This window comes from Perna viridis, chromosome 2, assembly GCF_037379345.1.
Source record: "Perna viridis isolate PV_CMFRI_1.1 ecotype Kerala chromosome 2, ASM3737934v1, whole genome shotgun sequence".
Classification (NCBI taxonomy): domain Eukaryota; kingdom Metazoa; phylum Mollusca; class Bivalvia; order Mytilida; family Mytilidae; genus Perna; species Perna viridis.
Window position 1 is genome coordinate 21,352,176 of NC_142446.1, and position 15,759 is coordinate 21,367,934.

At 31.6% G+C, this 15,759-nt stretch overlaps 1 protein-coding gene across 1 annotated transcript in view; it reads left to right on the forward strand.

The window, feature by feature from the left end:
- LOC148624040 (glycogen phosphorylase, muscle form-like) overlaps window positions 1-15,759 on the forward strand; it is a 28,243-nt gene that overhangs the window by 4,167 nt on the left and 8,317 nt on the right. Inside the window, exons 2-10 of the mRNA XM_088566468.1 lie at window positions 6,183-6,284; window positions 6,590-6,772; window positions 7,131-7,262; window positions 9,392-9,503; window positions 10,074-10,156; window positions 11,603-11,746; window positions 12,930-13,169; window positions 13,910-14,073; window positions 14,421-14,535. Of these exons, the coding sequence (XP_088422594.1) occupies window positions 6,183-6,284; window positions 6,590-6,772; window positions 7,131-7,262; window positions 9,392-9,503; window positions 10,074-10,156; window positions 11,603-11,746; window positions 12,930-13,169; window positions 13,910-14,073; window positions 14,421-14,535 (1,275 nt within the window). The remainder of the gene's footprint in view (window positions 1-6,182; window positions 6,285-6,589; window positions 6,773-7,130; window positions 7,263-9,391; window positions 9,504-10,073; window positions 10,157-11,602; window positions 11,747-12,929; window positions 13,170-13,909; window positions 14,074-14,420; window positions 14,536-15,759) is intronic.

Genomic DNA, 15,759 nt, shown 5'->3' on the forward strand with positions numbered 1-15,759 from the left:
CCAAATTAAGTAGATGGTATTACAAAGACCGGGAAAATAGAAGCAAAAATGTTATACATTTAATCATATACAACTAAGCTTCAATTGGATATTCCAACTTATTTGAATGGAGCTTTTGAAAGCACTTTAGTTTCCATTAAAGAAGCAATTACCAGTCAGTACTGAATACATACATATGGTTTCAACTTTGTATAATCATTGTCACAGAACTTACTCTATGCATGGACAATATTGTAAATGATGGTACTTAGATTTATGTACCCAGGTATACCTGAAGTAACACAATTTTACCATTACTCAAGAGTAATTTTAATTTTTAATGACTTTGACTATCAATTCTTATGATGATGATGATGTTGAGAAAATTATTATTCCAGAAATATGGGTAAACAGTTACTAGGTTGTGTTAAAACTTATATTTATATGTGATTGGTTTAAATACATTTGTACATCTTTTAAATGAACAAAATAGAGGTTAACACATAAACATTGTTATGGCAAAGGGCCAGTGATTTATTTTGGATGACTAAGTATAAGTTACTCTTTGTAGGTTTTGTTTGTTTCACATCTACATGTACATGTATTTTAGTCCTAACTTTCCTTGTATAAAGGGTATACCATTATTGTATGCGAGTCATGTCACTTACATAGGTTTATAAGTTGTTTGTTGCCTGCTTATAATAACTAAAGTCTTCTCAGACTAATCTTGCATTTAGTCCTACATCTGAATATAAAATGAGAGAGAAATCAAAGGATTATGAAAGTTTTGTGTTAAAGTTAGGGTACACTTAAAACTTCTTTTGCCTTTTTTCTTTCTTTTTTTTTTCCTGATATAAATTCTATAGAAGCCAGGTTTGGGTTGGGTTGATTTTGGAGGTAATAACCCTACCGTTTGGGAATATGGGGTGAAAATTGGACTGTAATAAAATATCTATCATATTTTGGTGATTTATTTATTATGCAGTGTTTTTACCTTACAAAATCTGTTTTAAAACCCTTTCATCACAAGTACTGTTATGTATATGTATGTAATGAATGCAGAAGATTTAGCGTAACTTGTTATTCTTCAGACTTTTTGCAATGGTCATATTGTACAAGTATGTATTTATACACAACACAATCAAGTTGCATAGGGTCTAATGTTTTTGAGGTATTGACCATGTTGGTCTGTCTCTCCTTCTGTCTACAAGTCCTCTTTTTGTCATTTCAACTCCATCAATTTACATAACAAAACTGCAATCTGATCGGTCACCAGTTATCAGTTATTGATCTGTCAGCGATCAATCAGTCAGCCGTCATCGATCCGTCAAATCGTTGGGCAGATTGGTTCAAGGACTGTACATGTACATGTATATTTGATGACACTAGCATTGAAGTAGGAAATATGCAAACAATGAAATACCTCCAAAGTAAACTAAATGGTGGAGAAGTCCAAAAATTGTAAAATGAAAATAAAGAATATAGTATGGGTCCTTAGAAAGTTCTACGAGTTGACAGAAGAGGGTTTTCCTACAAAAGAATTTACTCCAACACTCGAGCTACATGAATCATGACATTAAAAAAATACAAATGTGTTTGAAATTTGACCGGACCAAGAAGCTCCAAAATTGATTAGGAGTACTAATATAAACCTACATGTATGTTTATTTAATAGAGTGTACAGATTTCTCCTGTCTCATATTAAATTTCTCCTGATATTTCATTTTTATTGCTATTTAAACAAATATTTTTATTTTGAATATGAAATTCATATAATATCTGTTAATGGTTTTGAAAGGAATATTTGAAAACATTATATTCTTAAATGTTGTGGTTTGTCAACAGTAAAGTGATGAGATAAGTAGTACATACTGTGACACATCACAATTTTACCTGAAAAAAAACAGAGTAAAGTTTATTAACATGATGTATTCCATCTATCTTACTATTGCCTTTTTATTAATTTACTTTTAGCATAAATCAGTATTTATTTTTAAGGGCTAATAAGTGAAATTTAAATATGATTGTTGATGTATTTTAAAGTAGAATACAAATGGATAAAAAAAACACTGTAGTAGTTTAATATCTATCTTAATTGTTAAAAAAATGTTCATACATGTGTATGATATCTGCAAAGTAAACACATTATCTTTAAAATAGATAGAGATACCAAAAGAGCAAGTCCTGTTTTATTTGTGAATAATATAATAAGCATACTTACACCCTGTATTTTGATTGGTTGTTTTACAAGTAAGTTCCATGCAACTTCTGGTCTTTAAAGGTAAGACTACTATAGCAACTGCTTTGACAAAGGGAGACAGATTATAAGCACACAGCAGTAATTTCAATTTTATTTAGTAGGTAAAATTTACATATGACACCCTTTGGCCTAGTGCAGAACACTATTTATATACAATTATAGTTAGGGAAGTGATCAAATGTGTAACTGAATCAAATATTTCTTTCATTTTTTTCTACAATGTATTTGTTTTTATACAGAGATCATATTAAACATGAACATTACTGACTACTTGAATGAGATTTCCTGAGTATACATGCTAGCGTCAGATTAAAATGTTGTTGTGTCACGTTCTGTCTGTTGACAATAATTTTACTGAATAGCAAGTTTATCTTAAATTTTTAAATGTACACATCATTAAGTAGCACTTCTCATGCAACAAGATGATTAAAACTGTTGTAACATACATATATTATATTTCTGTTAAACCATGTGTTCAAGTGTCTATAACAGTTGACAAATAGATTCAATGTAGAAAACATTGTTGCTGACATTAGGCTTACTGATGCACTTTTTAAATTTTCTTTTTGACCTTATAAATTTCTGCCTCTATTTAAGTGTACATGTACATGTACAGCTAAAGTATGACAAATGTGTGGTACATGTACATGTACTTGCATCTGACTTTGAAATGTTTTTTGTAGCCTTCTTGCATAATAATTTTAACTCATAAAATATCTTCACTCCCTAAAATTGTCAAAAAAGTGTACCATACTATCTTTGGTTTAATATCAATTGTTGCAGATTGGAACTTGAACTTCTCAGAGTTTGGCTGATTGCTTCCATGCTTGGTAGGGTGTTTGAATTTGAAGTGTAAATGTGCATACTAGCCCACCATTCTGATTCAAAAATGGTTTTCTATAATGTTATCAATTGGCAAGTTATTGTTTTGTTTTTTTGTTTTTTGTTTATTTTTTGTTTTTTTTTATTTTTTCTATTCCAATTAACTGATGTGCTTGACAAAACAAATTTCAGTGATATTTTGAATCTTTATTTACATGATATTGAGTTGTCAATAGACATTAGTGCAATATATAGTAACAAGCACATTAAAATGCACAAAAGCATGCAACAGTTATGAACAAAAGCATGTAATAATGGTTAGCACACAATTGTAATAAAACATTATTCTAACATATGTTTAAATGAAGTACAAAGATAGGCAGCACCATCAATACAAGTTTATAAAGCACTAAATAATCAATCAAGCTTCAGGATGTATATAATTCTGCATATGTGTACTGTATGTAGTCAGTTATAGGTTTTCAGATGATGAAGTCTATCTTCTATTTCTCTTCTTGGGTTTTCTCTCTCTACCACCAGTTGCATACTGCACCATCTTTACCTCTTTCTTTGAACTACTGGATTATAATGTAGATAGAAGGATGTGCTGTCTTCACTTTCTTCTTCAAATAATTATGCCAGTCCTCTAAGTGAATGCATGTGGGTCCTTGGTCACTGTGTTTGATAATGATTCCATGTTGATAGGAGAAATCTAATGTGTCTTTATTTTTGTTTATTTTGATTAAGTGTCATTGTTCTGTTATGAGGATTTTATTACTTTGTTGTCAGGGTCTATTTAGAGCTTACTTTAAGGTGTGTTTACACTTACTGAAGACCTATTGGTGATCTCTAAGCATTTACTATTTTTACAGGGGTTATACGATGGTGCATTTATTGCATGTCACCATATCTGATCCTTGTTAGCTCACCTGGCCAAAGGCCATGTGAGCTATCGCCATCGCTTGGCGTCCGTCATTGTCGTCCGTCTGTCGTCCTTAACAATTTTTCAGAACTCTTCTCCTCTGAAACTACTCAACCAATTGGAACCAAACTTGGTATGAATGTTCCTTGGGGTATCCTGCATAGAACAGGTGTGGGGATTTTTGATCTGTCGAAAAGCATGGTCACTTTTACTAAAAATAGAACATAGAGGTCAGACAATAGTTTTTTTCACATATATCTCCAAAACGGTTAGGTTAAGCCCAATTCTGACCATGTAAAAGTATTTAGCATGATGAGATCTATCTGCGGTCAAATTTTCATTTTAATCTATAAAGCCATGCTGGAGTTATTGCCCTTTTTCAAAGTTTTTTGCTATTTTTTTGCAAATAGGCTTCTGGAACAGGGTTATGTTGCTACAAGATTGAAGTCATCACTACAGAAGTTTTATGGTCATCATCATGAACTCGTGGATCGTTATGGTGTATCCATTAGCACCATGAAAACTGATTTATTCAACGGGTCATAGTTTTCCTTTCCTCGTTTGTCTGCCCCGGACTTGGCTTTTTATGAGCAACTCGGCGCGTGTTTCTAGAAAGGCAGAGGGCACTTGCCCTGCTGGTGTGCCTGGTCCATGCTCCCAGTTTTTGGTGGAGTTGCTCATTTGCTTTTGTTGCTTTGTGTGTATGATTTTGGTTGCTTGATGTTCTTTGTTGTGTGTGTCTGTTTTCTGTGTCTGGTCTTTGTCCCTGGATTGCATTCTTTTGATTGCCGCTGTAACCTTGGTTCCCTTGATTACTCTTTAATGTTATTTCTTTCAAAAATCTTCTCCTCTGACACTATTTTACCAATTGAAACAAAACTCGGTATAAGTGTTCCTTGGGGTGTCCTGCATAGAATTGAAGTGGGGTTTTTTGATCCGTCGAAAAACATGGCCACTGTTACTAAATATAGAACATAGGGGTCAGACGGTAGTTTTTTGCATGTATCTCCAAAACCTTTAGGTTTAGCCAAATTCTTTCAATAGCTGAAATGATCCTTATTTTTAGGACTACAAAAGTCTTAGGCATAAAATTTGTTAGACGCCTTCTTATAAGAGTTATTGCCCTTGACAGGAGAAAATGACAGGGTTTTTTTTCAGTTTTCAGCTAATGACTTGAAAACTATGATAGATTTAGACTTTCATTTACTGAAATGATCCTTATGATAAGTCCTATCAAAGTTTTCTTGAGTCAAAATTGTTGGACAACTTGTTTAATTATTCCCCTTGAAAGGCAAAATTCAACCAGGTGAGCAATGCAGGCTCCTGGGAGCATTTTGTTCTATTCTCTATTGGTCTCTAGAAAGTCAATATGAAATAGTACTCTAGGATAAAATTTGTTGTTGTTTGGAAATCTGATGGTTGTTTGTTGTGGACTTGGCTAATTATGCACTTTCTGACATTTTGAACAGTTCTCAGTTTAATTAATAATGACATTAAAAATTTCATGCTCCCAAATTTATAATTAATTTAATTCTAATAAAATAAGAAAAAGGAGATTGCATAATATGCAAGAGAAAAGAACGTTGATAATGACTTCTTAAACTCAAATTAATCTGATCTATGAAATCTAATCTTTTGAATGGATGGAATTATGAACTTCGGTTTGCCTTTTACAGATAGCATGTCTTATTATCGATAAATCAGGATGGCTGCTGTAGCTTGAAATAAAATCCAGTGGTCAAAATGGTGTGGCTAACATACTCTTATGTAATGGCAGTTAAAAATATCACACTAGTAGTCATCATTTTAAAATAAAAGTATACCAGAAAGTCTTATTTCTAAGCTTGAATTTTCACTAAACTACAAGACAGGAAACTTGCATAAGCAAATGTTCCCTTTAAAAATCAATAACCATATTCATATTTCACATGAAATGTTTAATCATGATCCAAATTATTAAAAGAGATAAGTGCGGCTATATTTGTCCACACGTTTCAGGGTATGAAATTTAAAGTTAATTTCTACTGTGTTGCAAGGGTTTAATTTATAGCAACAATTTTCTTAAATTTGTTTAGCTACTGGGTGTCTTCACTTTTAGACTAGTTTTTAATTATTGTTATTGAAAAAAAAACAATTGTATAATACTGACTTACAATAATTTACAACATAATTTAAGATATGTTTTATTTCCATTTTCAGAGAGTATACTACTTATCATTAGAGTTCTATATGGGGAGAACATTGGCCAATACTATGGTCAATCTTGGGATACAAAGTTCCTGTGATGAAGCCCTTTACCAGGTAAATAAACATGATGTTACTCTAAGATTTATGTACCATTCCATGTTTTTTGATGGTCATTAAAGTTGCTCTTTTCATTTTCATACATGTAGATGTTAAATTTTATTAGGGAATTTTTTGTAATGACTTAAGGCAGTTACCCTTATGACACTGCATTTTGTACATTGCCTTAATTTGTACAAACTGTTCAACAGAATATTTTTAACTTTACCATTACTTTAGAAAATATTTTCTGTTGTTAATACATGTAGTAACAATTTACTGAATGGAATTCATTCATTCACTTTTTATTTTTATTCCTATAGTTAGGATTAGACATTGAGGAGCTTGAGGAGATAGAAGAGGATGCTGGTCTAGGTAATGGTGGACTTGGTCGCCTAGCAGCATGCTTCCTTGATTCCATGGCAACCTTAGGTCTAGCTGCATATGGTTATGGTATTCGCTATGACTATGGAATTTTTGCCCAGAAAATTGACAATGGTTGGCAGGTGAGACTATGTGTACTTGCATGTATGTTGAATTTTCTTGGGTTTTTTACTGTAATCTGTCATTTCAAATATAGCCTTTTTACTATTTATATAGAATTTGATGGCTCATGTTTTTTCAAATTACCAAGGTCAAAGTATAAGAAATACATGTATTACATTGATCTCCATAACATTTGTTAGTTTTAATTTATAATATAGTAGTAGATTAAATATCAAATTGCTGTTATATAAATTCCCATTTTTTACATAGTATAAGTTTTCTATATTTTTCTTTCAATGAAACACAAAGTTCACATTGAAAAATAACGTAAAGTGTTAACTGCCTCAAAAAAAAAGATTTCAACCATTTGTGTTTAAGGTTGAAGAACCAGATAATTGGTTGAGATATGGAAACCCATGGGAAAAAGCCAGACCAGAATATGTATTGCCAATTAACTTCTATGGTCGAGTGGAGGAATCTAATGGAAAAAAGAAGTGGGTTGATACCCAGGTTGGTATAGTAGCTTAGTACATCTCTCCTATAGCCAAGCATAAAAATGTACATGTAACTTACTTTAGGGCATAATTGTAAAAGAATTACTATTTCTCGATAAAAAAAAATTCATTTATGTTATCTGTATTGTACTTAGATACATGATATGAAATACTGTTAGTGACCTCAATTAAAATCTTCTGGTACTTGAAAAGTTAATTTTTAAGATGATTTTTTATTTAGAATTAATTAAATGTTGTTGTAGAAGGTTGTATGGTAGGTGAATCAGGATGTTTTAATATAAAGATTATAACATACTTGTACATGCAATGTGTTAAAATTAACCTACTAGTAAAAAATCAGTACTATTTATTCAGAACACAATACTTGTAGTTTGTAAACTTAAAATAATTTGAGCAGGAAATAATTGCTTAAGAAATATATGAACAGGAGAGTGCATGTTGAATAGTTACCTGAATTGCTTTTCATATTTTGCTTTGTAATAACACATGTATTTTTAGATGTTATAATTTTTAAATGTTAACTGATATTGTATCGTAAATATCTGTTCTGTTTTCAGAAGCTTCTATAGGAACTTTTTATGTAGATAAGGTTCTCAAATTACTTCATGTACCCAGTATTCATGTTTTTTTTTTTATAATATCATTTTTATCATACAATATAAACATATGCTTTTCAACAACAAACTTTTTTCTCTGGTGCAGTGACTTTAGGAAAAAAGGTGTAGATCTCAATCTAATTATACTACTTTGTTCTATATCACAAAAGTACAATTCGAATTGATTGCACTGGTAGGGTAAGCATCCTCTGCTTTTTTAGAAAATCCCACCGAGTTGTTCATAAAAAGTCAAGTTCGGGGTAGACAAACGAGGAAAGGAAAACTATGACTTGTTGAATAAATCAGTTTTCATGGTGCAGATGGATACACCATAACGATCCATGAGTTCATGATGACGACCTTGAAACTTCTGAAGTGATGACTTCAATCTTGTAGCAACATAACCCTGTTCCAGAAGCCTATTTGTTATAGTCCTAGCACGATACAAAAAGTTAGCATAGTTTTGGCAAGCTGTGGCAGTTATTGCCAGTTTTGGACTTTTTTGCTGTTTTTCATGGTATTACTTTTTCTCAAAAACCACTATACAGAATTCAATGAAAGTTGGTATTTTTGTTTTCTAAGGTATCCTTAACAAAATGACCGTTTGGATTTGTGATCGGTTATAAAAGTAGAACATAGGGGTCAGACAGCAGATTTTTGCATACATCTCCAAAACCGCTAGGTTTAGCCAAATTCTGATGTGGGTTAAAGTATTCAGCATGGATCTATCTGTGGTTAAATTTTGGTGAACCTTGAACTTTGACCCCTATGTCATATTCATATTTTTTTTTTGCAGTGACAAACTTGTCCAACTTTTTTGTCTTTTGATATGGGCTTTTGATATTTGGCATGTGGGTTTATCACCTAAATCAAATTTATATTTATGGTTTAATTGCCATGGCAGACCCACAGAGATGGATTCCATCTCAGTGATATAGTTTTTCTTAAAATTTAAAACTGTTGATAAGAAGGAGTTTAGTTTTGGTCTGGAGCTTCCTCATGATTTATTGTACTGTGTGTAAGACTTTTGACTCACTTCTATTTCCACTTCGTTTTTACTATTTCTTGTTTAACAACGGTGACAGGGGCATCAATGCTCTATTGAAAGAAGTCTTGTATGTTACATAATATTTTCACCATTTTAGGCAAAAACAATTCTTTAAGTTGCTTTCATTAAAAATCAGAAATTTCTAACTTTGGGGTTCTACATAAGTGCAGCTCCTCCTAAACCACTCAAGGAATTTCGATTAACTTTCATAGGAAGGTTGGGCGTCATATGTAGATGTGCATGAAGAAATGTAATTACTGTCAAAGGACTCCAGAGGGAGATAATTGAACTTAAGGGTTTTGCATATAACTCCATTTGAAGCAGGGGGATATTTTTTTGTGAGGTTGCTAACGATATTTCCAGTTTTACTTGATTTAAAGAACAGATTCTCTTTGGATGAATGTGAAATTATTGAGGTTAAATTAATCTATTAATGTAATATAAAGTTAATTTAGATAAGTGTGTGATGATTAATTACAGGTGGTATTTGCTATGCCGTATGACACACCTATCCCAGGATATGGTAACAACACTGTTAACACCATGAGATTGTGGTCTGCCAAGGCTTCCAGCAGCTTTAATTTGAAATTTTGTAAGTCTTTCTTGTGATTCTAAATACAAATAATTCAGTCTGATTTGTAATAAGCTTTCTGATTGGCTGTCTCTCTTCGAGCAGGATGTTTTATATAACCTGGTTGGATACTGCAATGTCATCATCTTTGATTGTTCTGCAGTCCGCAACTCAAATAATCCTGAACAGTATAATGTTATGTGTACTGAAAATACATTAAATATTGGAAATTATAAGAAATGTTTGTATTTTATTAACATGGTTTGGATGATTTTACACTTTAATTAACTATGTAAGTGTTAAATCCTACAAACAAGGTGATTTCATATAGCATGTTAAAATATAAGAAACATTCCTTAGAAAATTCTTGTGATTTTATTATAAGATTTTTTATATAACAAGTTCAAAAATGCCATCAACCACTTCAACACCTCTCTCCCCTAAGGCAATTTGATAACAGAATTAAAATTGAATTTATCATAGTTCTTAGATGTACATGGTGCATTCAGTGGTTAACTTTGTTTTGTATTTGCCTTTCTCTTGTTTTAATAAGGTTTTCCAAACTAATTAGAAATGTGATCTTATTTTTAGTCAACAATGGAGAGTATATCCAGGCAGTTTGTGACAGAAATGAAGCTGAGAATATTTCCAGGGTCTTGTATCCAAATGATAATGTAAGTGGTCAATATATCCTAAATAAATTAAGATGGCTTTTGTATGATAATGATAATGTAAGTAATGTTAAGTGGTGTTTTATAATAATAATAATGTGAGTGGTGTTTTATCATAATGATAATGTGAGTGGTGTTTTATGATAATGATAATGTCATTGGGGTTGTATCATAATGATAATGTCACTGGTGTGTTTTATCCTAATGATAATTTAAAAGGTGTTTTATCATGATAATGTAGGTGCTGTTTTATCGTAATGATAATATAGGTGATGTTTTATCATAATGATTATGTATGTGCTGCTTATGTTTGTAAAATCCAGTTTAGAAAATGTCTATTCTTCATTTTAAACATCCAGTAAAAAGAAGTACTGACTGCTTATGATTGTATCAGTATTTTACTGAAGTCAATGTTAAAAATGTAGCTACCGTAAGACACACATACATTTTGTATATGGTATTTAGGTGTGTATAGTACACATTTATGTATTGTGCACAGTGCAATTTTGAAGGTCTAAATGTGAAAAAAAAGTTTTTTAGACTTAGGTTGCAGTAAAATTTTCTAAGACAAAAAAATTGATATTTTGCACTTGATCAGTCGATTTATGAAAATGTGAAGGAAAGAAACTTTTATGCAGAATAAAATATCATGTTAACATCAGTAGCTACATAAATTGGATGATTTTAATTTTGAAGCATGATAAAATTGACACAGGGTGTATGAAATGGCTTATAAAACAAATTCAAAAGTCTGGAAAATCAGGCATTTCCGGTTTTGGTTGTACCTCAAATTTCACAAGTTTCATTTAAAAACATACTTTTAAGAAAGAAAATTGTAAGAAACAATCAAAAATAAATACATTTTCAGCTGTAAAAGCTTTTGATAAGGAGGGTTTGACAAAAAAAGGAATTTGTTACTTTTTGGTTTTTAGTTGTTATATATTAATTTCTAACCATGCTTTATAAGGAGGAAATATTGTACAATCTTTGTTTGAAACCTGTAATTAAGTCATTTGAAAATGATTTGAAGAAAATATCACTAAAAATTTAATACTTACAGATGTATTTGATGATTAGATATCATCAAATTTCTTTCAGTAACATTTCACTTCCGGTTTGTTTGTTTACATTACGCATTACGTCTTTTCATGTACTAAAATCTTTAATTTCATGGCCAGTTCTTATGTATTGATGTATAATACGCACCCCCATGTTCTGGAAATAATTTCTATGTAAAAATGTGCGCATAATACACGCCAAAATACGTTATACTGTAGGAGATCTATTCTATAATATTTTTTTATTCCCTCAGCTGTTTTGCAGATTGAGTGGGACTAACCAAAGGTTTTTTTTTCAATTCATGGTTACTGTAATATATTATTCATTTCAATTTAAATTTAATGCTTTGGAAACCAAAGTCTGTATCTGTTTTTTTTTCCTATTTTACAGATGTTTGAAGGTAAAGAATTGAGATTGAAACAGGAATATTTCCTGGTAGCCAGTACTCTACAAGACATTATTCGTAGGTTTAAATCATCAAAGTTTGGCAGCAGAGATCCCATTCGTACATCTTTTGATGCTTTCCCTGACAAGGTGGGTCAATTTTAGATCCCCTTCTGGCTGTACAGTGATATATTAGTTTTATTAACAATTGCCACCATGTTTGGTCTGGCATTAACATCCTAATATCGGTCCTTGTTAACTTTTTAAAAAAATTTTCTAACCTGAAACTACTGAGTGGATTGCAACAAAATTTGGTCACAACCATTCTTTGGATATCTACTAACTTGAGTCAATCATGCTGATCTAGTGTATAACATGGCCATCATTGTTATTTGAAGAACATTGGGGAGGGGATAAATTTATCTATTTCAATTTCCCCAAAACAAGAAGAGATATAGGAAACTATATTTAATTTGGAATGTTTGATTAAAGTCTGCTCAACTTGTCAAAGAATTCCTTGGAGAAGTTATATCCTTTTTAAGACAAAAATAACAATTTTTACTTCCTTTTTATACACCTTACTTTCCAGGCAGGACATATTGTGGTATATTGTGTCTGTCTGTCCTTGACACTTTGCACTTTAACTAAAAATGCCTCCCCCTTCATGCAACTTTGGTGAGTTGTTGCATTCTTTTGGTGTGAGCTCCCATTTTTATTAATTTTCAAATTTTATGTTTTTGAGTTATGGACAAACATAGGTTAATTTCCTGTCTTTGGACTGAACTAAAAAATACTTCCACCAATTTTCATGAAATTTTAAAAAGTAGTTATTTTTAATTGATGTAAGCTCTCTTTCTATTTTTATGAAAACAAGTAATATTTTTAAGTTTATGAGTTATAAGACTTTTTATGAATAAAAAAGGGGGATGATCTAAGTTTTGTACCATAATTGAAAAATGCTACCTCCAATTTTCATTAACTGTAGTGAATAGTGTTAATTGACTTAGCAAGTTATATTTGTACCCCTCCAAATAAAGATAGAGTCTGTATGTCAGTCACTGTTTTCCAATTTGTCTGACCCTCCTTTATTACTTGGTTTACTCTTAGTCTTATATGTACAGTATACAGTGTTACAAATAAACTCACTATTTGAGGAAATACAGAAATTCATGTTTTAACAAGCTTGACAATTTTTTTTGTTTTTTTTTTTTAAATATGGCATACTTGCTGCAGTATTGTTATTACTTTCTTCAAGAACAGTTTGTTTCAGGCAGTTATAATGAGATATCAAACTAGTTAACACTTCTGTAAAGTACTTTGTGCTATTTTTCAGGTAGCCATTCAGCTGAATGACACCCATCCATCATTGGCCATCCCAGAGTTAATGAGAATATTAGTAGATATAGAGGGTCTGCCATGGGACAAGGCCTGGGATCTGACCGTCAAGACATGTGCATACACTAACCATACTGTATTACCAGAGGCTTTAGAAAGGTGGCCAGTTCATCTTTTAGAGAACCTACTCCCCAGACATCTACAAATCATGTTCTATATTAATCACAATTTCTTACAGGTAGGTAATATTACTGCCAGGTTGATTCAAGTTCATTGTTTACACACAATGCATTTTATATCCATAGAAATACATCATGTTACAGTCATAAGAATTCAAAATTTTTACATATATTTTACAATACAAATGTACCATTTATTTTTAACCCCACCTTGAAAAGCAAAAGGTATATAGTAATCATGCTGAGATCTGTCATTAGATTTTATCCCAACTCATGAAATATCTGAATGGAATCCATAGAAACATTTTTTATCGTATAATGCCATTATGCACCTACAATTTAGCATTTCCATCCAATATGGTAGCTCATTATATTTTGATTGTCCAAACCCATCTGCAACTGTTTTTTAACTGAATTAATTTCAATAATCTGGTTCTAATGACTTTCGAATATTTTTCTTTATCTGAATCATATTGGTATTCATATGTGAAATGAGAGGTGAGGGTATCAATTAGTGAAATAAGCTCACAGTATTTCTAGTTGGTTTAAGGGATCATTATTACCACCTGTATTACCCTTACACAGAAGGCTACTCTTATCTGTAACTCATAAAATGTTTAAGATGTGCACCTCCTATTTTAGATTTTGGTCTGAATGTTTTTTTAGGTCAAACATAGCAAAACTTGAACTTTGTCAGTCACTGATATGGGAAAGGTTGGGATCAGTTCAGTGACTTAAGATGTAAATATTGTAGTGTTTTTCAATTACTTTTTTGGAATTATTTTTTTTAATTTGACAGCAAGTTGCACAGAAATGGCCAGGAGACTTTGACAGGATGAAGAGAATGTCAATGGTGGAGGAAGATGGAGAAAAGAGAATTAACATGGCCTATCTGTCTATTGTAGGTTCTCATGCTATTAATGGTGTGGCTGCCATTCACTCAAACATCATTAAAAATGAGACGTAAGTTTTAGTTAATGACAAAATATAGGAAATAGGTTTTCCCATTAAAAGCAAGTGAATAACTACGTAAAATATTACTATCTTGAGTAGAGAAATTATTTAAACCACTTCTACATGAAGAAAAATCTTGATTCACTTATTTTGGTTTGTGATTATGAAATTTGGTATGTGTAAATGTATTAAGTAAGTTTACTTCAGTTTATAATCATTTTGTAAGGTCATCAACCAATAAGTAATTTTGGAGATTTAGCTGTGATTTTTCCCTCTATTTTTGCCTGTATGATCGTGACAAAAAACCTCTACAGTTTCTCATTTAGTAAATCAATATATGACATTACATTTTTAAGTTTCAAAGACTTTGCTGAAATGTTCCCAGAACGCTTCCAGAACAAAACAAATGGAATAACACCAAGGAGATGGTTGTTGCTTTGTAATCCAAGCTTGTCTGATGTTATTGCTGATGTAAGAACTAATTTAATTTCCTGAATATTTCAAAAAGCATACCCCAGTGCCACAAAGCTTCGTACAGCAATTAATTGAATTAGATTGGTTGAGAATTGTTTGGGTAAATCACATTTTCTCAACAAAAGTAATTATCACTTGGCGAGCATCTACATTAGAAAATAATATTGCTCCTAGATATAAGCATACTAACATGATTTTTGCATGTAACACACGCTTTTTCAACATTTTACACTTGTGGATTTTGTCACACGGCGTGTACATGCTTTTCAGCAATTTACACGCCATCAAACGCTTTTTTGTTGGTTTGGTTCCCTTGATAACTCTTTAACTATGTGAAGGCTGCATAAACATACAATAAGTACTGAGAAATTTTCAAAACTTCTTGTAAAAAAAAAAAAAAAAAAAACACTCTTTCATCATTCTTTAAACATGTCATGTAAGATGTTCATTTGATCTTTAGTGTGACTGCCATTTGTAAAATCATGTTAATTATTATACTGGTTTATCAGTCTACATTGACTACATTGACTTTTTTCTTTTTGTGCATGCTTGAGGTACCAGAGCTTCTTTTCTTGACATATACACTCCCCTTTTTACTGTGTACTTTTAAAATAAAGTATAACTTTTCTTTTTAGAAAATGTTGTTAATAAACTATTAAGTGACCTCTTTTCTTAAATGGTATTAGTTAATTTTTTTATTGGTTTTTGTCTCGCCTACAATTAAAGTTGTGGAAGGCGAGACTTAGGTTTTGCTTTTCCGGCGACGGCGTCTACAAACTTAACGTTAAGTTTTCTGACAAGTTCATTTAAACATGAACCCCTTATGCTAGGCCAATGATATTTGGTGTACAGATGCATTACCATCATTGCATCACAAATTCACAGTTTTACACATATACCCCCAGAGGCATGGTCTGTTAACTTATAAAATTCAATGTTAATAATTGCATGTGATGCATTTTAATCCCCAGCTACTCACATTTTTGCCATTCATAGTCACATATTATTTTAAAAAGCATTTTCCACTTGAAGTATTTGGAATTTTGTGACCACTTTTTATACCCTGCTACACAAAGTGGTGAGGTATTTTGTGATGGCCTCCAGAAAAGTTTCTTTGAGCGCTCATCCATCTGTCACCTAGTGCATTTTCTAGTGGTAAACAAAATTGATAATTCTGTAGTTTCATATTATTATACAAAATATGGAAGCAACACAAAAAAT